The sequence below is a fragment of the Musa acuminata genome, chromosome BXJ3-5, assembly GCF_036884655.1.
Source record: "Musa acuminata AAA Group cultivar baxijiao chromosome BXJ3-5, Cavendish_Baxijiao_AAA, whole genome shotgun sequence".
In the NCBI taxonomy this organism is placed as follows: domain Eukaryota; kingdom Viridiplantae; phylum Streptophyta; class Magnoliopsida; order Zingiberales; family Musaceae; genus Musa; species Musa acuminata.
The window spans coordinates 45000085-45022862 of record NC_088353.1 but is presented as its reverse complement, the minus strand read 5'-3'; the positions used below and the strand labels follow the sequence as shown (position 1 = coordinate 45022862).

Below are 22778 nucleotides of genomic sequence, written 5' to 3'. Positions count from 1 at the left end.
TGCAACTGCTCCAGGTATAAACATTAAAAAAGAATATAAAGTAATTTAGATTCCCTGAAAAAAATAGGAAAAAAAAAGAAAAAGGCCTCTACGGACGACGATTAAGCGTTACAGTGTATGCCAACAATAAATGGTGTCGAGTTTTCTTTCTTTTTCAGATTAAAAGAAAACACAAAAACAGTAGGCGTCTGTCTTTTCCGAAAATGGGGTATTGGGGGTTCTCACACTCCGCTCGTACCCTCCCATTTCCACTGTGAATCTTCCTTCCCTTAAATGCCTCCCCACCTCCCCCCCGCGGCAGAAAAGAAAACCAAAAAGGGCCGGCGGAAGGGACAATAAAGAAGAAAGGGAAGTCTCACGCACTCCCACTCCCTCGCCGTCTCCGCCTGCTGCGTTCCAGGAACTCGGTAGCAGACGAGGCGCTCCCATGGAGGAAATGAGGCAGCGGGGAGACTAGAGGAGGGAGAAGGGCGCCGTCTTGGGTTTTCAGGTTGGGGCCTCCTTCTGTTGCTTCGTTCTTGGTGGGGGTTCCGGCGACATGCCGACCGTTCGATACCTGATACGGAACGAGTACGGGTTGGCGGATCCAGAGCTCCACCGAGCCGCCGACAAGGATGATCCCGAGGCCATCCTCGAAGGGGTGGCCATGGCCGGCCTCGTCGGCGTACTTCGTCAGCTCGGGGATCTTGCAGAGTAAGTTCTTTTGTTCTCTTACCCGTCGTGGGGGTGAGAATATTCTTCTTGGGCTTCTTGATGTTTTTCTCGTTGGTTTGATGGTGGAATTTTGGGGTTTCGGTTCTGCAGATGACAAGATTCGGTAATTCAGACTTAAAGAATTAGGGTTTTTGGGGCCTTCGTTCTATTTCTTTTTTCTTTTCTGGTTAATATCGTCATTATTCTAGTAGAGTTTAGGGATGTGTGGTTGTTGCTTGACAATTGAATCGGATGCTGATTGTTTCATATTAGATGAACGTAGTTAGAGGAGATACCGAATCTTTTCATTAACAACATTTGTACTCGACCATGAAAAGACAGCATGAAGAACCCTCTGGAAGCAAAAGAAGACAATGAAACTAACCAACTTATTGTAGTTTGTTTCATGGCACTGTTTCCTTGGTGTGCCATCGACGATACTTAGTCTTGTTAGTTTTATAAAGGGACTTTATGTCATGTGATTGCATCGGTACGAATTTTCCTTTGGAAACTCAAAGCAAGGGTAAGAATTGGAAGAAGTATGTAGATTGATGAAAGGATAAGTAGTTATCATATCCAAAGGCATGGAACGAAGTAATCCTTAAGCAAAGAAAGGAAAATATCTCTAGAGGGCGCTTTAAATGTTTCGATTCTGAAGAAGGACATATTTGTTAGCTAAATTGACTATTAAGATGAGTTTTAGCTATCCTATGGTCCTTCAGTTTCCTAATAAATTCCAAAATCCAAAATGTCCGACTAGTCAACACTTTTACATTGTTCCTAGTTCTTGAATCCACTTTTCTGCTTGTAGTGATGTTGTTCTATTATTTCTTTCTCCATCTGGTCCTAGCCACTCAGATGGATCGAAAACAGATGGTTTATCTTCAGAACAGCGTTTCCAACTTGTCTCACATTAAACGATCACTGGAGGAATTTTTGCTCTGATTTTACATATGTCCTACAGTAAAATCATCTTGTATAGCCAACAAACGATTTTATGTGATCAAATTAGATACTGATGATTTTTCCCTTTCCCTGTAAAAGGTTTGTTACTTTCATAAAACTTTGTCATCTAAATGAATGTATGCAAATATCAATTTTTTTCTTCGTTTTCTTTTTCTCTTTTTTATGCATTTACTATTTAAGTGGTATCGTGTCTTTTGTTTTTTCTCAAAAATAGCTCGGTGATGCTTCCCTTTGATGTTAATCTATCAATATTTTTTCATGAATATTTTGTTGTGAAGTTCCACCTTATGATGAACATTTCAAGTTTATTGCATCAGTAGATCATGTATGAGTGATTTTTCCTATGTTCTGCCATAGGTTTGCTGCAGAAATATTTCGTGACTTGCATGAAGAAATTATGGGAACTGCAGCTAGAAGTCATGGTTTGACACTTCGCGTCCAGCAGCTTGAGGCAGAGTTTCCATCAGTTGAGAAGTCTTTTTTATCTCAGTCTAGTCATTCGAGTTTTGCTTACAATGATGGTTAGTATACATTTGTAGCGTCTTTTTTAAGAAGGTTATGTTGCAATATCGATATCTCTTCTCTAGTTCTAGTTTCTGCCAGATTAATCAGTATGGTTTTGTATTTACTATAGATACATTGCGTCAAATTGAAAAATAAAAAAACTAGCATATATAGAGGGAATATCGGTTACTACTTTTTCATCATACGAGTTTACAATTTAGGTAATTGGTTATATGTTTATTGGAAATTTTCATGAGTCTGTATTTAGCAATCCAATGTTATTTAGGACAAGAGTAGATGAAGGAACAACACATGCATAGTGTGGATCACCTAAATCTGAGATTAATGTAGCCCAAGAGATCAGGTTCCCATAAGTCTCAGTTGTGTTTTAGTGAGACTCAGATCCATCGGTGTAAATGTTCATTCTTGGTGCTATTTATAACTAATGTTCTGATTCTTACATATATTTTTTTCGATAAAATCCAAGTTGAATGATTCATTGGCTATGATGCAATAAAATTGAATAGTCTAAAGAGGTTGATCTAAAAATTAAATGTATCATTTGGCATCAGGAAGATAGATAGTATAATATTCAAGTCCAATTGGGTCATCCAATTGTGCTAAGAATGCTTAACCCATTCATTTCCACCATTGAACTATAGCCGTGCAGTTCCTCAGCAAATAACTTACTTGCTGACAAGATAACAGGAAACTGGCACCTCCATAACAAGCTTACACACAAGTCCCGTCAAAACCAGACTGCTACGTTCTTCATCTTAAGCTTTACACCATGTCATCGAGGAATCTGTCATGTAGGATTACGCTTTATATGTTTAGGGTAGATGGAGCAGAATTCTTCTACCCATAGGGTAGGCCAGATTAATCAAACCCATATTTAGATGTGCTGATGGTATTAAGACCAGATGACCTTCATACAAGTTCTCATGGGTTGGGGTATAGGTCTAATATCAGACCTGTTTATAATTCCAGGTCGTGATTAAGGTGCAAGGAAAAAGAAAATAAAAGCAAAAAATTCCACACCAAGTCTCGGATCCAACCTGAACTTATCAACTTTACTAAATATTTAATAAAATATATTAAATACTTCTGGACGGACCCATCTAAGGTTTCACTTACTATAATCCAGTGATTGCAAAAGGCGCTCGGGCGCTCGCCTAGGCGCTCGGGCGAGGCGAGGCGAGGCCCGAGCGCCTCGCTAATGTCCCAGGCGGCGCGCTTCAATCAGGCGCCGCCTGGGCGCTCGCCCGAGCCCAGGCGTTGGGCGCTTCGGGCGAGCGCCTGGGTAAACTGAACCAGAATTTTAGGTCTGGTTCGATCCTGGTTCGGTTGTTAGTTGGTTCAATCGAACCAACTAAACCGATATAACCCCAACCCTAACCCTAACCCTAACCCAACACTAACCTGCTGCCGCTGCCGATCCCGATCGCGATCTCGTCGCTCGCTGCCGCTGCTCCCGCTGCCGCTGCTCGCCGCTGTCGCTGCTCGCGCCTCCCGCGAGCCCTCCCGCGAGCCTTCCCGCTGCTCGCGCCTCCCGCGAGCCCTCTCGCTGCTCGCGCCTCCTACGAGCCCTCCTGCTGCTCGTGCATCCCGCGAGCCCTCTCGCTGCTCGCGTCTCCTGCGAGCCCTCCCGTGAGCCTTCCCGCTGCTCGCGCCTCCCTCGAGCCCTCCCGCTGCTCACGCCTCCCGCGAGCCCTCCCGCTGCTCGCGCCTCCCGCGAACCCTCTCGCCTCCTGCGAGCCCTCCCGCGAGCCTTCCTGCTGCTCGCGCCTCCCTCGAGGCCTCCCGCTGCTCGCGCCTTCCGCTCCCTTTCCCTTTCCCGCTGCCGCTGCCGCCGCTCGCCGCTGCTGCTGCTGCTGCCGCTGCCGCTGCTGTTGCCGCCACTGCTGCCGCCGCTCGCCGCCGCTGCTGCCGTCGCTCGCCGCCGCTTCCTCGTTTCTCCGTCAGCAGGTTTATACTGTTAATGTGATTATATTTATTAATTATATTATATATTTTTATATTTTTATTTAAAATTTTAAATAATTATATTTATTAATTATATTTTATATTTTTATATTTTAGCGCCTCGCTTCGCTCGGGCGAGCGCCTCGGGCGTTTTTGGACCTTGGCGCCTTTTGGCGCCTAGCGCTTTTTAAATCACTGCTATAATCACTTTCAAAACATCTAAGGTTAAATGATAGACTAAAGGATGAGGAGAGGAATGCCAATAGTCAATAATAACAGTAGAGCTGAAGAGATGAAACCTACCCATGGTATTTACAACCTATGCATCTGTTTACATGTTGACAATCTATATTACCTATTTTTACCTTTTTGCATGGTGCGATAGAAGATTGATTTAGTCAAATGCTGTGGATAATTGTTTTGTTTCTGTTTTCCTAATCTCACATGATGAAATTTTTGTGGTGTATGCAATGAAATATCTGAAGATTATCATCCCCTAATTTTCCATATTTCCTACCTTTCTTCTTTTATAGTTGCTTGTGTCATTATTTGCAGGCATTGATTGGCGCTGTACTATTCAAATGGATCAAAACCTGATCACTCAAGGGGATATGCCACGGTTTATATTGGACTCATATGAAGAATGCCGTGGACCACCTCAGCTATTCACCCTGGATAAGTATGATATTATTGGCAGTGTGCTGTCTGCTTAAGGTATAAAATTTGCATGTTGAGCAAATTATTCCTTCCTTCAGATTTGATACTGCTGGTGCTGGTGCATGTTTGAAAAGGTATTCGGATCCATCATTCTTTAAGATGGAATCAGTCTCCTCCGGCTTGTTGGAAACTTATATTCCAAAGGAGAAGAAATCACGTAAGACGAGGGTAAGATTCAAAAATAGTCTCTCTATTTTCTTTTGTTTTTTCAATTTGTTGTTTTTTGCTCTGAGCTTCATCTCCTAAGAAGCTTATTTAAAATGATTAATTGGAAGAGCCAAACCTGACTCACTTGAATGTTGTGGTCCCATTACACCCAGAATATGGAAACAATGACTATCTCATAATGTTAACTTTGAATTGTGGCTCACTGGGAATGGCATTCTCTAAGAAGATGGACCTATAGGGCAAGAAGAATATGTGAAGGCTTGTTAGTGAACAAAGGAAATGAATAATTCAAAAGCTTAAAATTTCTGATTTCTAGATCAGATATTTCCAGGTTTATAATCAAAGTTCTTAAATTACTAAGGTATGAAAATTCAGGTCATTGAGGTCATCTTGTGGTAATTACTGCAGAAACTGAATGTAATGAAAACGGGAGACTCCATTAAAGGTAAGTGATTTAATATCATGTGTTGGGTAGGTTTCACATATTCATATAAATCAGAACAAGGGGCAAAAGATCTGAGGTTGTTGTCACTCCAGTTTAAAACACCGGGTGGAAAATCTAAGGTAGTGATTTAAAATTAGCCTGAAAAATTTACAAATAGAGAAAAAAAAGATGGGAGGCAAGGAATCTTTGTGCTCTATGAATAAATATACTTGAAGAGAATATGACAATTTCGGCAATATTAATAACCAAGATAGTAACTATTCACTATTCTTGTGATGCCAAACTGGCCTCATCACACAACATACTGTTAGTCATCTTGGTGGAGGCAGAGGCACTATGGGATGTCCTTCCTGGGAGATAACACCCACTTTTCATTATGTATAATTGAACAATGTGGGGAATAAACGTCTAGGAGGTGTTCCTTCTATAGGGTTCAAATACAATCAGTATTATAGAGGCAGTGCCCTGCATGCCAGACATGGAATGGGTGGACCAATGACGCAGAAGGGAAGAAGACTTTATCGAGGAGAGAGGGTTCGGGGAAAGACTAGGGTGGATCCAGGTTTATAAGCTCCTCTAGTAATGGGTTCAATATTGTCTGGTAAGTTTGAGTCTATAAGGTTAAAGGTGTTGTGCCTGCTCCCCTTCAATTTGTCCCTTCTGTCTGCTCTTAAGAGGCTAAATTCAGAATGAAACAAATCAATACATTTTTAAAGTTTGATCTGAAACTAAATCAACTGGTCTGATTATTCCTTTTTTAGTTTGGTCCATCCAATTTCATTTAAATTGCAACAAAAGTTATGAGTTCTTTGTTTGTTTTGAACACCTCTTCGGTGGAAGCAGGACTTCTGTAACTCATACTTGATATCACCCTTCTCCTTGCCAAAAGAAAAAGGTAAGAAATGCAGGTGGATTTAATTTGCAATAAGAATCCTACTCTGAAGTTGGTACCAAGTATGATAAGATCTTTGTCAAGGCAAGTGGGTGTCCATCATGAATAATTTGCTTGTTGTTTCAGAGACCCATTTAAGATGGTGTCTGTAATTGAGTTAAACGGACAAGTGAAGCAAGTGCCACTATATATTTCTAAATTTAGTTGTATCGACCATTTGTGTATCCATAGGAAGAATCAAACATTTTCACTCCATCAATCCATGTGCCCCTCCCTAACCTCCTGGAGTGCCATTGAGGCTTCATTCCATGACATTCCATATGTATGGTTTAATAGGCCGTTCAATCAGGATTGATGATTTCCCTCCTATTGCCACTGATGGTAAAATATAAAGAAAATTCAGCCTTTATGTCTCACTGTGGTTACGATTAATAAATCTGCTCCTTCACATTAGCAACTTGATCATTATTGGAGAGTAGGCTTCAATTCAACCGTTTGAAGCAGCACATCATTCGGTGTAAAATTATCACCACACAATTCTTAAGGTTCTTTCACCTTCAGAATGGTAGTTCATGCCTTAGAGAAGGGAAATCTTTTAATTATGAGTGCTATGGAACTTTGAAATAGTTTGTATTATGTTTATACATGCATCATTGATATATACATCTAGCTAAGACTGATGATTTTCGAGAGTTGGTCCTAACAGGTCGTTTGAACTAATGCCACCTTGACCTACTTTGGCTGGAACAGCTTGCTTGTTCCTCATATCTAAAAAGAATCATCATATCCTCCTCTTCTTCCACTTTGTTTAGTTCAGAAATCATCCCAATATTGTACTGAAATCATTATGCTTTTTTGTTCTCTCAGAAGAAGGGATCACGTTGGAGGAATTGTCAAAGTCTTGAGTCTTTACTGTCGCCACATGCAAATTCCAAGTAAGCTTGCATTTTATGTCCCTACAATCTGATCAAGTTGTACTATATAAGCATTAGTTTTGGAGTAATTTGATCTTTGGTTTTGTATAGTTTGCATCCAACGACTTCTGATCAGGTTTCAAATAAATCTGCCACAAAATTTAGGAGGTTGAGATCTAGGAATTCAAATGGTACTAGTGGAAGCATTGGAATTAACCTGAGGAAGCTTCTTCTTGAACTGCATTCAGATAAGCAGAAAGTTGTTTATGATAATTCTGGAAGTCGTTTAAACATAAATGTGAATTTAGTTGATTCAAGTGAATTAACTTGTGAATTGCATGACACTGTTATGGATGTGTCAGCAAACCATCCATTAGCAAGATATGCAAGTCCTATCAAGACTCCTACAAAAGAAGTGCCAGTCTTAACAACATATGAGTTGGATTGTTGGAAGGAAGAAGTTGAAGAATTGTCAGAAGCACAATATGAACCATTTGGTCAAGTACAAAGTCCACAGAGGATTTTTAACTTCATGGAAAAAAACGAAAAGCTTGCTGATTCTGAAAAAAAATCAGAAGGTAGTGCCTGTGACTATAAGCTAAGTGATCTTGAGAAAACCACATCTCTTCACGTTGTAGATTATACATTGGTAGAGGATGAACTTAAACTAGAAGGCAGTACTGATGGCTACAGGAGTGAAGACATTGGTAGTGAGCTGGAGAATTTCATGGATGCCTTAAACAGCATGGAGTCGGAAGTAGAAATGGATTTTGAAAATAAAGGCAGGCCAGATCTTGGTATTCTGATAAAGGAAGCCCTTGAGATGGATATTGACACCAGTGAAAGACCAGAGGGGCTGCAAACTAATATCTTGAAACCTGGTTCTGCTGAAGTCTCCACATTAAGGTTGAACAACATTCAAAAGGGTGGAATGTCATGCGTTCCATACTCAGATCCATCAAGTAATTTAACTGAGATGCCAGCAACTCAAGAAAAACTAATTTCCTCAAATTCTTCTGTGAACTCAGAACTTTGTAATGAAACCCATGATGAAAATAAAGGCAGACCAGACCTTGGTATTCTGAGAAAGGAAGCTCATGAGATGGATTTTGACAGCAGTGAGAGACCAGAGGAGAAGCAATGTGATATTTCTGAACCAGATTCTGCTGAGTTCTCCACTGTGTCAGTAAGGTTGAATGACATTCAAAAGAGTGGAATGTCAAGTGATGTGTACTCAGATACTTTGAGTAATTTAGCTTCAGTGTCAGCAACTCAAGAAGAAGCAGTTTCCTCAAATTCTTCTGCAAACTCAGAACTCTGTGATGAAACCCATGGTGAAAATAAAGGCGGACCAGATCTTGATATTCTGAGAAAGGAAGCTCATGAGGCAGATTTTGACACTTGTAAGATACCAGAGGAGAAGCAAAGCGATATTTCCGAACCAGATTCTGCTGAAGTCCCCACTGTGTCAGTAAGGTTGAATGACGTTCAAAAGAGTGGAATGTCAAGTGATCCGTCCCCAGATACTTTGAGTAATTTAGCTGTGGTATCAGAAACTCAAGAAGTAGTTTCCTCAAATTCTTCTGCAAATTCAGAACTTTGTGATGAAACCCTTGATAAAAATAAAGGCAGACCAGATCCTGATGTTCTGAGAAAGGAAGCTCATGAGATGGATTATGACACCAGTGAGAGACCAGAGGAGAAGCTAATTGATATTTCTGAACCATATTCTGCTGAAGTCTTCACTATGTCAGTAAGGTTGAACAACATTCAAAAGAGTAGAATGTCACATGTTGCATGCTTAGATACCTTGAGTAACTTAGCTGTGATGTCAGCAACTCAAGAAGAAGTTGTTTCCTCAAATTCTTCTGCAAACTCAGAACTTTGTGATGTAACCCACGATGAAAATAAAGGCAGACTCAATCTTGATGTTCTGAGAAAGGAAGCTCATGAGATGGATTTTGAGAGACCAGAGGAGAAGCAAAGTGATATTTCTGAACCAGATTCTGCTGAAGTCTCCACTATGTCAATAAGGTTGAACAACATTCAAAAGAGTGGAATGTCACGTGTTGCATGCTTAGATACCTCGAGTAATTTAGCTGTGATGTCAGCAACACAAGAAGAAGTGGTTTCCTCAAATTCTTCTGCAGACTCAGAAATTTGTGATGTAACCCATGATGAAAATAAAGGCAAACCAGATCTTGATATTCTGAGAAAGGAAGTTCATGAGATGGATTTTGACACCACTGAAAGACCAGAGGATATGCAAACTGAAATTTCGGAACCAGGTTCTGCTGGCCTCTCTGCCGTGTCAGTGAACTTGAACAACATTCCGAAGAGTGGAATGTCAAGTATTCCTTACCTAGATACTTTAAGTAATTTAGATGAGATGCCAGCAACTCAACCGACGGTAGTTTCCTCAAATTCTTCTATGAACTCAGAACTTCATGGTGAGACCAATGATAAAAGCTGTGAAGAGATTTTGCCACATGATGAGGTTGTCAATTCAGCTGAACCCAAGTCTGATGAAGCTAGCAACAGGAAGACATTTGATGGTTTGAATTTAGATATCAAAGATGAATCTTGCAGTTCATTTGTGATTAAATCAACTTCTAGTCTCATTAACATTGATCCTAAAGAAAGTTTTGATGCACAGCAATTAGTTACTGCTCTCCTGAATGATGCTTCAGCTGGTCTTAACGCCAAAGGAACAGATGAGACAACAAAATGCTTGGATGGTAGTTTTATCTTGTTTACTTGTCAAGCAAATACTGTGTTTTTTTCTTATTCAGATTGACAACCATGACATTTTCTGTTTTAATTATTTGATGTGACAGGTTCAACTTACTTGGGAAGCAATTCTCCTGCAAAACCTCATCATGCAGAGCACGTGGATGAGCCAATTTTAAAAGACATGATGGAGACATTTGAAATGCCCAATGATCTTTCCTGTTCACCAATAAGAAGTGTTTCCATGGATGATTTTGGCAATGAATATTCATTGGTTACCACTGTGCCCACAGCAAAAGAGATGCAGCAGTCGTTGGATCAAGATATTGAAACTTTTGCCTCAGAAGAAGGTACAGTAACTAATTCAGGTGGGAGCAGCTTAACATCCATCATCGCCTTTGTCCCTGACACTGGCATGGATTTGCAGCATCACCAATTAGCTGCAGACACAAACAATGGTCAGCATCCTGAAGAAACAAACACAGAAACATCTTTTGATTATATGAATGGAACTGATGGTGTGGCCCAAAATATGAATGGTAAGTTAGCAACTGTAGCAGAGATCTATGATTTTTATTTTTCTTTAGCAAACCACAATTTGGTATTCGGCAGATACATTGGAACTTTAGCAATCTGACTGAAGATATTTTGGGTTATTCAAAATGGCAGGCTCATCTGTCCAGACTAAAGATGACAATGTTTCTGAAAGCCTTCATCTCACTCATAATCCTGTTGAGCAAATGTCTGAAGAGATGTCTCTGAGGCCCGACACATCTGATCATCTTTCAGACACGAAGCATGAGAGTGGTCTTGCAAAAGATTTTGCATGTTATATTGAAGTTCCCCAACATCTTTCAAATGTAACCATAGGAAAGAGAACAGATTCGATGAATCAAGATGCAGAAGTAGATTCAACTGAAACCATTTTCTCTTCTGTTTCTGCTATTGTTGCCATCAATGATAAAGATTGCTTGACGGAAATGGAAAATCTAATTGCTGTTGAAAATCTATCTTATTCAAGATCAGAAGTTGGCTTCAAAGATGCTGACAGAGTGGCAGAAAACAATGTTGAATTGCCTGAAACACGGCAACTGCAGTTGGAGTTTCTTGCTAACAAAGAGGAATCTCAAGAGTCCCCCAGGGTTAGCTCAGCAGAGGAAACTCAAGAATCTTCCATAATGAACTCAGAAGAACAGGTGCGTTGGTGTTCTGAAAGTGAAACAATTTCTAATAGGGTCATGAATTCTCCCATGTTTTTTCTTGATCATTTGAAATTTCCAAATGAGTTTAATCAAGACAACCCTCAGAAGAACATTCAAGCGATTGAACAGATTATTCACATTGATAATGTGTCAGCTGAAAATTTTCCGTCTAAAGATGAAGCTAAAAGTTATGATCCTTCCTTGATGTATACTCAAGAGGCATCTGGCCTTCGGTCACAGTTGCTAGAGGATAGTACTACTAGTACCTCTGTTTCATATGGACATCAACTAAAGACTCATGAAATAAATAGTCCTAAGAAGGTGAAAATGTTGGGTAAGGCGGACACTCTGAACATGACAGTTACTTCAGAGGCAGGACAATCAGCATTAGACCCTGGTGTTTCATGCTCTGGAATGTCTGCTAAACATTCATTTAATGAAAATGATGCTGGATTCCTTGGAGACATAGGCATCATGGTGCCAGCAGAGCATGTCCAAGCATATCTGCAAACTTGTACTCATGATGCACATCTAAAATATCCTATGGAAAGCGAACCAGACCTTGGTTCAAAATCTTTTGCACAAGGTTGTCAGAGAAGTGAAAAACATCAGACAACTCTATTGACCGGCATTTTAGTATCTGATCCTGCAAGTTTACCTGGAGTCTCTATGTCACAAGCTGGTGATGAAGTTAAAGTAGAATCAGAATCTTTGCATCACAAGGGTGAATATCTTGAGTTTGGCATTCCTTTTATTGACATTGATGATAAACCCTCAGATGGATATGAACCAAACTATCATGCTTTTGTGAACAATGGAAAGTACAATGATTTGGATGAGCTGCCAAATGCAGGCATGGTCGGTAAACTGTGTACAGAAGCCCTTGTTTCATCAAAAGGCAGTCCTCCTGAAGTTTCTGCAGGTTATGCTGTTTCCAATGTATTAGATATGATGTTTTCGCTGGTGTCAAGTTCTGATGTGACTGTTACTGAGAGTGCATCCAGATTATCCCATGAGCCACAGTCAGATGAACCAACTTCCAGCTACCCCATGCAAAATCCTGAAGAACCACCACTTCCCCCTCTTGAATGGAGATCTCAAAAGCTTCCGTTGAGCCCTCTATTACCAATTGAAAATTCATCTCAATCTCTGGCTGGAACAAAAACATTTATGGCACTATCGGACAGCAAACCAGCAAACTTACCTACTGCACCACCATTGGGTTCGTCTGAATTGCCACCAATTATTGTTGATCAGATCCATCAGCATGTATCCTTAGGGGATGCAATTGTGCATTCATTAAATGCATCTTCATCAATATCGTCATCTTCGGAGTATGAGATGAGTCGGTGTGCTTGCAACACACAGGATGGACTAAAATTATCTCTCGTAGATACATTTACACCATCTGCAACAATGGAAAACCAAATCTCTCAGGATTCCACATCACAGGAAGAGAAGATTCAAGTGATGTCAGATAAAAGATTTCAACTTAGCCAACTGTGGTCAGGATTAGGGTTGGTGAAACCTCATTATTCTGATCTCAGTCACCTAAATTTGGAAAAGGAGACAGTCGAGCCTCAGAATCCTTTCTTGGTTGAATCTGCTTTAGGAGATGCTAACCATCACCGTAATTATGGGGGCTTTGGCAGTGTAAATATGCACCTTCTAGAGTCATCAGAGCTCTCAGTCTCTTCAGGTGTTGTACCTGAGCCTAACTTGGTATATTCTTTGGAAGGGAATCAGTCCACCCTCTTTGGTTTTGTACCTACAACAGAAGATGATTGGTTTAGTATTAAACCCTGTTCCATACGAAACCGTCCCAGAAATCCACTGATAGAGGCTGTTGCTGCTCATGACAGAAGCACGGTAATATTTGTGTGGCGACAGGCTTGCTTCCTTCTACATTTATACGCTGGCAAGTGTCGATAGTTGCATTTTTTAACGTCTCCCCATTCTCTTCATCTAATATCTTGCAGTTAAGGAAGGTACCGGAGCTGGCTAGGCCTTTGAATGACTCAAAAGCAGATAAAAAGGATCCATTGCTGGAGTCTAATATTTTGCAGTTGAGAAAGGTATCAGAGATTGTTAAGCCTTCCGATAAGCCTAAGGCAAATGAGAGAGATGCATTACTGGAGCAGATAAGAAACAAGGTTGGAATGCTATGCGACAATTTAAAGATTTTTTCCCACTTTAGAGACTTATATTCGATTAATGCTCAAAGAGACCACTTCTTGTTAATCAGTCTTACAGCCTGAAGCCAGCAGTTCTTTCAAAGCCAAACAGTAAGGGTCATCCAACGAACATTAAAGTTGCTGCCATCTTGGAGAAAGCAAATGCAATCCGCCAGGTTGGTCTATAGAATAGACAGATACGTAAATAGTAAAGTTGCCCGTTTGTTCTTCGGCCAATCTATCATGTATGTTTCCTTGAAATAGGTAATTGCGGGAAGTGATGAAGAGGACGGTGGAGATAGCTGGAGTGATTGTTGAGTACCAACTGTTTCCTGTAAATTGTTGTGCTCTCCTAGATGAGGTATGCTCGTTTTGTACATCATGTGGCTTGATTCTGCAAGATGTAGTTGCACGAGAGCATGGATATATTAATGTCAGCAAGTCTACTTAAGCTTCAACGTAATGCTGACAGGAGGCCCTTATTCCACTCAAATTATACTATCATGTATATAGTATATACTATTCCCTTTCTTTTGTTCTACTTGTTCATCTGTATTCGACAGTTATCTTATGCCAGCTCTATATATATATATATATGTATATACATATATATATGTATATATATATATACATATATATATATATATATATATATATAATATGTATGTATGTATATGTATGTATGGAAGGGTTGCAGTTCTCGTAGTCACCTGGGATTTTCCAAGTCTTTAATGTTCTTAATTAATCAGCAGTATTTGATCTGCAAAAGTTCGTGTGACTAATTTTGTGCTAAAATTGAACATTCTTGACTGTTGCAATTTGCAGTATTTGACTGTTGCAAAAGTTCGTGTGACTAATTTTGTGCTAAAATTGAACATTCTTGTCAATGTGTTTATAAATGTAGTATTTGATCTGCAAGAGCAGGCATTCCTTGCTTTACTTGGAGGATTTGGCTAAAACATTGATCTTAGATCTTTTCCATGGGTATCGCACGGAGCTTGAAGCAGGCTATAAAGCTAGAGGCTCCGAATTAGAAAAGCCATTGCCTCATTTTTCTTCGCGAGGCACAGTGGTCTCTCAACTTTTTCACTTTTGTGTATCCCTTGCTGCATGTGCTCGCGAGCGCGGAAAATTTGGCAGGTTTTAGACTCCTTCATGATTTAGTCGTGCAAACGTTCGACGCCGTGATGGTGTTTGGATGTTTAGAGATCGACAGCCTTGTTTTCTTTTCTTTTATTTATTTATTTCTTCTATTCTTCTTGTTCTAGAGGAATAGAAATGCTCCTCCCAAGTATATATTTGCAAGGCTACCTTTTGGTGAAGAATTCTGCAGAGAAGACGATGTGTCGTATATAGTATATATCCCCAAGGCCAGGGGGGTATTACGACCCGGTCATTTAAATGTGGGAGGGGTAATGGCTGCTGCCCTCGCCTGCCGCCCACTCCCATTCACTTCTGTCCCTCTCCCATCCAAGGCGTCCGAGCTAAAGCAACTCCTCCTTCTCTTCCTCCCTCAACGATGCCATCCTCCCAAGCCCATCCATGCCCGCGCCCTCCGCCTCGGCCTCATCCAAGACTCCCATCTCATCTACCACCTCCTCGCCTCCTACTTCGACGCCGGCCACCCCTCGCGCGCCTGCCTCCTCTTCCATGCTGCCGACCATCCACGGAACATCTTCCATTGGAATGCCATGATCCGCGGCCTCGTCTCCGTCGACCAAACGGAAGATGCCGTCCAATTCTATGCCACCATGCGGCGGTGGGGCCCGTCTCCGGACAACTTCACATTTCCTTTCGTTCTCAAGGCCTGTGCTAGGCTTCAATTCCTTGAAGGTGGGACAAAGATTCATGCACACGTTATAAAAACAGGGCATCAGGTAGATGTGTTTGTGAAGACCAGCTTGGTCTCCTTTTATGCAAAATGCGGCTTATTGAATACTGCGCACAAGTTGTTCGAGGATATGCCCGTGAGAAACGTTGTTTCTTGGACTTCGATCATTAGTGGTTATATTGGTGGTGGAAAGCTGGAAGAGGCGCTCAACATGTTCAGAAGCTCGTTGGATATGGGTTTGGTGCCAGATGGTTTCACTTTGGTCAGGATACTGACTACTTGTTCCCATTTAGGGGATATGCAGACTGGGGAATGGATACATAGATATGCAGAGGACAAGGGCATCGACAACAACGTGTTTGTTGCTACTTCACTAGTCAACATGTATGCTAAATGTGGAAGCATGGAGAAGGCTCGTGCTGTCTTTGACAAGATGGTTGTGAAGGATGTCGTGTCCTGGAGTGCAATGATCTGTGGGTATTCCTCCAATGGGCTTCCTCGAGAGGCTTTAGAGCTTTTCTTCAAAATGCAGAATACTAATGTGAGACCGGATTGCTATACCATGGTTGGAGTGCTTTCGGCTTGTGCCAGATTAGGAGCCCTTGAACTAGGTCAACAGGCAAGCCAATTAATGGATGCGAGTGACTTCCTTATGAACCCAGTCCTAGGGACAGCACTGATTGATATGTATGCCAAATGTGGAAGTATTGTTCGAGCTTGGAGTATCTTTAAGAGGATAATGGAAAAAGACCTTATAGTTTGGAATGCAATGATATCTGGTCTCGCCATGACTGGCCATGGGAAGCTCTCCTTTGGGCTTTTCGCTCAGACTGAGAAGCTGGGCATTCAACCCGATGGGAATACTTTCATAGGCCTTCTTTGCAGCTGTTCACACACTGGACTAGTGGAAGATGGACGGCGGTACTTTGACAGCATCAGTAGGGTTTACTGCTTGACACCTAGAGTTGAGCACTATGGTTGTATCGTTGATCTATTTTGCCGTGCTGGATTGTTAAATGAGGCTTATCAATTGATAAATGAGATGCCTATGGAGGCTAATGCTGTTGTTTGGGGAGCTATGCTGGGTGGCTGCAAGTTGCATCGTGATACCAAACTGGCTGAGCACGTGTTGAAGAAGCTTATTGAGTTAGAGCCACAAAATTCTGGGAATTATGTTCTGCTATCTAATATATACTCTACAACTGAGAGATGGAATGACTCTGCAAGACTAAGGTTGGTCATGAAGGAGAAAGGAATACAAAAGACACCTGGGTGTAGTTGGGTTGAGCTAAAAGGTGTGGTTCATGAGTTCCATGTAGGGGACATATCCCACCCACTGTCTAATGAGATTTACTCTAAGCTTGATGAGTTGGGTAGGAAGTTAAAGCAAAGAGGGTACATGCCAACAACAGAAGTGGTCTTGTTTGACATAGAAGAGGAAGAGAAAGAGCATTCACTTGGGCATCATAGTGAAAAACTGGCTATTGCTTTTGGTCTGATCAGTATGGGACCAGAAGACACAATCAGAGTAGTGAAGAACCTACGTGTTTGTAACGATTGTCATGCAGCAATAAAGCTCGTTTCAGACATTACTAACCGTGAGATTGTAGTTAGAGACAACAACAGATTCCACTGTTTTAAAGATGGCTCCTGTTCATGTAATGATTATTGGTGAACAAGATCATCATAATCTAAAACAAGGTAACGGTGAGATGGAAGTTATGTTTGCTTATGGCTTATGAAGTTTTGGCTTGTGAACAAGATCATCATAATCTAATCCAAGTTATGGCTTCTGCAAATACAGTATCTTATATGGATAATTGTTTACACTGATGTTGTTACATTAATATGATGATAAAGGATCAACAAACTTGGTATACTTCAAGACAAGTGGATTTTTGAGATATGCTCCATTGATATTTTAAAAAGCATATGAGAACAGCCAACCAGAGAGAAGATAATTTTTTACACAGGTTAGTCTTATTCTGCAATCTTATGTAAACTAAACCTAGGCAATATATTTCTTCTTTTGCATTAACTCCTTGTTGCATAAATGCAGTCCTATCATTTGTTATTTCCTTTGTGTTTTTGTGTCATTTACATGCCACATGGTTTTAGCTGCAATTACTTGAACTGCTGAAAGCACATATTTGTTCAATTAACTTTTTGGACCACAGGCATCTTACCAGTATTAGTTGGGTAATGGAGCATATGTTTTCTCTCAAAAAGCTGTATCTGAACAAAAGGCATCCTGTTACACCAGAATAAAATGTGGCAAATCAACCAGGAGTATGTTCAAACTGTTTCTTGGTCTTATGACAGCCTACAACTGCTCATGGCCATCTTTTTCCCTACATTTTTGCTTTTAGACAATCCATATGTTTGACAAGTCTGAACAATTTTTTGCACATCCCAAGTGCCCCGAACCTGTTCTAAAGTGAATATTTCCATCTGTCATCTAAACATAGACTAGAAAATTCCTTCTGTTCGCACTGTTGCATCTTTCTTTTCTCCATGTATAGGGTTTTCAGGGTTCAAGGATTCCCATAAGCCTCTACCAGCTGAATGTGCCTCTTCCTTCCATCAAGATCCTATGCATCCTATGATGAAGTAAGCCATAGTGATAATGAATAAGTCACCAATCTCATCTACAACTGAAAGTATTAAACCTCAGGAAAGTTGCTGCACTGTCATGTTAACAATTTAGGAACATGTTTTCCTTTGTGTTTTAGCGAGAGATAATCTTTTCCCATTAACCCTGAATCATTAACACGGTGAGCCACACCTAACTAACACTGGGGCATGTGTCCCACTTTCACATGAAATGTGCTACGAACATGTTCAAGTGGACAAGAAAGTCATGGTCAATTTTAAGGGTAATATGCGGACTCCTCATTCATCTGTCACCATGTGCTACCACAATTGTAGCTTCTTTTGTTGAGAATTGCTCCAACTCACCAAAAGTTATTGGTCTGCACTGGGACTGTATTTGAGAGTCCACGCTTGCTGGATGAAGATACAGCCATGACATACCAAATCTACTCCCATGAAAATGGTACATGAATAATTTTTTTCTTTTGTTGTTGCAAGAGATCCATTTAGGAGGAGAAAATTTTGCAGAGGAAGACTTCGGGACATTCATATGAACCCTTTCACACTGAAGTAGCACCAGCCAATGGGACACAATTACAGTCAAGGGACCTAGTCAGCAGGATGTAAATTTTTCCTTTAATTTAATTTCTTTCAAATAAATTATCTTGCTAGAAATACTAATTATGAATATCTTTTTCTAACCCAGCCTATTTTGTCGGTACCTAAAATTCAGATAAATGGGATTTAGGTACTACCTATCTTTGTTTAGTACATGGTAAGCTAATCTTGATGCAGGAAATACGAAATACTTCACACCTCATATCAAGTACGGAAGTGGTACCAGCTCAGTCATATTTTTGGTAAACGTTTCTTTAATGCTTAATTTTTGCTGTTGTAGAAGTAATTGATAATCTAGTTTTGTCAGCATAAGTTTTGGCTTTTTTTGGGCACTGCTACATGATTAATCTACAAACTGAGAACATAGCCTGACAGCTATTTGGACAACAATTTTTTGGTTGACATGAATAAAGAAATAAATCCACACACCGAGACTTTAGCCTGACAGCTAGCTTAAGAACATTAAATTTCAAAATGATTAAGAAAATATGCCAGATCCATCAGCCCACTTCTTAGTTGTCACAAAGATTTTTTATATGGATGCACCTGATACCACATAAAAACAAGCTTTTTTGCATTCTTATATTAAAGATTCTCTGCTGACAAGATGATTTCGAGCTATAATTAACTATAAACTAGAAAGGAATCAATTAGCTGTAGCTGACAAGCCTTGGTATTATATGTTGCATCTCTGTTTCTTATATAGGGAAATCTGCATCTCAGTAATCAAATGTGCTGAGAGAGAGAGAGAGAGAGAGAGAGAGAGAGAGAGAGAGAGAGAGAGAGTTATAATTCTGACAATCAATCTATTCCAGATGCCGAGGAGATGAAACCTGAAAACCAAATCTAAGATCAGGCTGTTTGCGTGCGCTGTGTGCAATCATTGACCAGTTGATATGCAATAACATTAATTGCTTAGGTTTTGCAGACTGAACATTTGTGATTTAAGGGCTCCTTGCTGCATCGTGATGAACTCCAATATGTTACCATAAGCCACGAACATTTGCTGCATCGTGATGCATGCACTCGGTCACCATATATTTTGTGTTTATTGACTTAATACTTGAGAAGAGCAGTCATGTTCCCATGGATTTCCAATCAAAAAATTTAAAACCGTCAGATCTGTCCTATAGCCATCAAACAAATTGTATGGGCCTCCGAGTAACAATGCCACCTCAATTATCTACTCTGAAAAAGACAGTAGTCTGATGAAGGCTCGTACAAGGCTGCATAGAAGTTGATCTTATCAACTACGGTATGGGCTCCGACTGCAGAGTTTGTAGACGGTCTTGGTAATCAAGAGCAGCAGTTCTTGCCCGTCTAGCTGGTGTAGATCTAACTTAAGGTGGAAATATTCCTCTCTCTGATGACGATTTAATCTTTTTGAGGTATGATTTGGCTATTTCTTTTTCCCAAGAGAATGAAAGAGTAGCAGGGCTGCTTTAATGTTAGATGCATACGATTTGTGCATCAAGCATAGGATTATGTTTGGTGGCAATATATGCAATAGCTTTCTTTCGGAAGAAAATGTTTTCAGTTACTCTTTAGTAAGTGATATGTTGCCAGAAATATATGTTGAATGAATCTGCTTAGGAATACCGTCAGCAGCTCAATTTAACATCTCACGCTTTTGCAATGGGATGGTTTCGTGACATGGATTTGACTCATCTCTTGAATGTGATATCTATACTGGTTCACGTTTCTTTCCCATTTTGCTCCAACTGATGTGTCTTTTTTCTCTCTGAAGAATAGATTACAAAAGGATTCACAGCTTCCTTCCACTTTTTCTTTTTCATCAAGTGGCGAGAAAAAAATCAAAGGTGGCAACGATTATATCTACATAGGAAATAGAGAGAAAAGAAAAATGGGAACAAGTAACCAAAGTCAGCGCGCGATCGGCACTGAGAGACCACCAAAAAAACTGTCACCCCATGAAGCCTCTACGACCCACCGACACTTGGATGCCAAAGTCTTGTTCTCCGTTCATTCAGTCCTCTGATATGCTCTCAAGACGCGGCCTCCAGACGCCCACCTGGCCGCTCCTCCGCCGGCGGTGCCGAACCTTCTTTTCCGAAAGGACCTGCCTCAGGCAGCTGTCATGGCCCAATTCCTGGACGACAGCAGTGCTGCCACTTTTCTGGTGCCTCTTCTTCCTCTCTTTTCTTGGGAGCGCTGATTCTGGAATCAGGAAATAGATATGGCCCCTCTTCAGGTCCGAGTCCGGCGACACGATCAAGATCTTGGTGGTGACGCCTTGAGAGCACGGCTTGCTTAAGATGTGGTCCGGGTTGGCTGCTAGAATTTCTCCGGCGGAGACCTGGCGGCTGCTGTACTCCTCGACTTGGCCATCGAGATGGACGATTCGGATGACGTCCAGCGCGCCGCAGGGAAGAATGCAAGCCAAGCAGCACCTGAGGCTGTTGCCCATCGTCTCTTTCTCTTCTTCTTATTCGACTTAATAGTATCCCCCCCTTCCCCCTCCCTCATGCGTCGCTTCCTGCTGTGATCCTGCTGAGGGTTATATAGATGTTCGCCACTGGAACTCGCCGTAAACTAAAAGCTGAAGGCCATGCTGTGCTGCGTTACGACAAAAAAGGGCCACATTATAGAATGAATGGTGTACCCATCCCCAAGTGTATGTATGACACAGAGCTGGCATGATAGATAGATAGATAGATAGATAGATAGATAAATGTTAACCTTTGTTTGAGTACTAGATAAACAAAATCACAAATGCACCTCCCGATCATGTTCTTCTTCTTCTAGGTTTCGACGATGATGTATGTGGAGACTCGGGTGCCGATCCCTATTGGAATAGGAAGGATATCTTGCCCAAATGATTGGTGGTGCTGCTGCTGCTTCGACCCTTATCTTCTTCCTGACTGGAGAATTAAAAGTTCCTGTCAACTAAAACTCTTCCTGGAGGACCTGCATGCTGAGTAAGTAGTACAATATTCCCTACAACAAGCCTCCTTAGTTAAGTCCACGCTAATCCTGCATAATAGAGCAAACGATAAGGCTTGGCACCGCATCTTCCCGGCCGTCCAATGGTCTCGTATGCAGCAAGTTTGCAAGGAGACGCATCCAAAATACTTACTTTCCCTAATGCTGGGATTTAGCTGCCATTTCCGGTGGTGCACACCAGCCTAAGTTTGACATAGTTAGTAACAATCCCCGTTGCCGACCCACCAAAACTTCTTTTCATTAGTTTCTTCGGATAGAACTCTTGTCCCTTGCGACGAGATTTGGTATGGCATAGAAGCAACTGGTTATAGCAGTCGTCGTCAACCTTCGGTGCATTGAACTATCCATCGCCCGACATTGGTTACCACGCTCGTCTAGATGGCAGTAGAGAGAGGGTTCGAATGCCTGTGCAGGTAGGTGATACAAGCAAGCACTCGATGAAATAAATAATCTAATTACTGCACTCAGTACCGTCTTACCAAAATCCCTATAATTCGTAAACCCTACTTGAGGGGAATAATTCTTAATTAGCACTTGAGAAACCGAACGGTATACGCAAAATAACTTGGACCCGTGCTTCCAATTCCACTGAGCAATAAGATGGATGGATCCACCCACGACTTGTGAGCGGCCTATCGAAGGACCGAACGAACACGGGACGCACGTGCCCACGTGGGATGCAGTGGTGAAGGAGGAGGAAGCTTCGTGTTCGCGGCCACAGACCACCAACCACCGACCACCGACCACCGACCACCGCGGAGAAGTCGATCGATCGATCGTCCTGTTCGAGGGGCCCGACTTCCTCCGACGGCTTTCACGAGGCCGCCCCGCCTCCATCCATCGAGTGGGCAGGCAAAATCTCCCCCTCGGAATCTGGTACTACAGTTCATTTGCGGTGTCGACTTGCTTGTCTTCTTCGTCTGTGACAAAGCTTACATATTATTTATACATCTCCGGAAATACTAGAGATTATCAAGTCCAATAATAATAATAATAATAATAATAATAATAATAATAAACAGTAAATTAGAGCTCGGAACAGATCCGGATGCAGGCAATCAGGATCTGCTGCCTGTCACAACGAGAATATTAAGTCAGGAAGAAAAAATAGTGTCACGTCCAGAAGCAGAGTTTCACACATACACCGTATGGGTCTTTTCATTGAAACTCGAGTCTAAGCATTTCGCAAATACAAAGATAATGTTGCTCTCACTATTTCACCGTCAATCGGCTATGAGAACAGAAGAAGAATACGAAGAGGGCTAAAAGAGAGAGAACATAAGGAAAGATGAAAGATAGAAAATAAAAAAAGAGAGAGAGAAAAATGATGGAGGGCTAATTTTGATTGCAAATGGATTTAGATTAAGTTTGAAAAGTTTGTACTTACGGTATAAAGTTTATTT

At 41.2% G+C, this 22778-nt stretch overlaps 3 protein-coding genes across 4 annotated transcripts; 2 read left to right on the top strand and 1 right to left on the bottom strand.

The window, feature by feature from the left end:
* The first annotated feature begins 128 nt into the window (after positions 1-128).
* On the top strand, positions 129-13911 carry LOC135637922 (SCAR-like protein 1). 2 transcript variants are annotated; one of them, XM_065150807.1, is made up of 11 exons: positions 129-693; positions 2017-2180; positions 4684-4807; positions 4884-5013; positions 7218-7285; positions 7376-10002; positions 10102-10533; positions 10664-13065; positions 13176-13349; positions 13442-13546; positions 13635-13911. In XM_065150807.1, exons 1-11 carry the CDS (start codon positions 539-541, stop codon positions 13686-13688), a joined length of 6435 nt encoding a protein of 2144 aa, XP_065006879.1. In that variant the 5' UTR covers positions 129-538; the 3' UTR covers positions 13689-13911. The 2 variants fall into 2 exon arrangements, with proteins under 2 accessions (XP_065006879.1, XP_065006880.1); XM_065150808.1 differs by lacking the exon at positions 129-693 and having other exon boundaries at positions 2036-2125.
* A 526-nt stretch (positions 13912-14437) lies between these two features.
* Positions 14438-21022, top strand: LOC135637920 (putative pentatricopeptide repeat-containing protein At3g08820). The gene is made up of 2 exons (XM_065150805.1): positions 14438-19799; positions 20164-21022. The coding sequence occupies exon 1, from the start codon at positions 14786-14788 to the stop codon at positions 16874-16876; it is 2091 nt and encodes a 696-aa protein (XP_065006877.1). The 5' UTR covers positions 14438-14785; the 3' UTR covers positions 16877-19799; positions 20164-21022.
* Positions 20399-20839, bottom strand: LOC135637921 (uncharacterized). The gene has a single exon (XM_065150806.1). It carries the CDS (start codon positions 20837-20839, stop codon positions 20399-20401), a length of 441 nt encoding a protein of 146 aa, XP_065006878.1.
* Positions 21023-22778: the final 1756 nt, after the last annotated feature.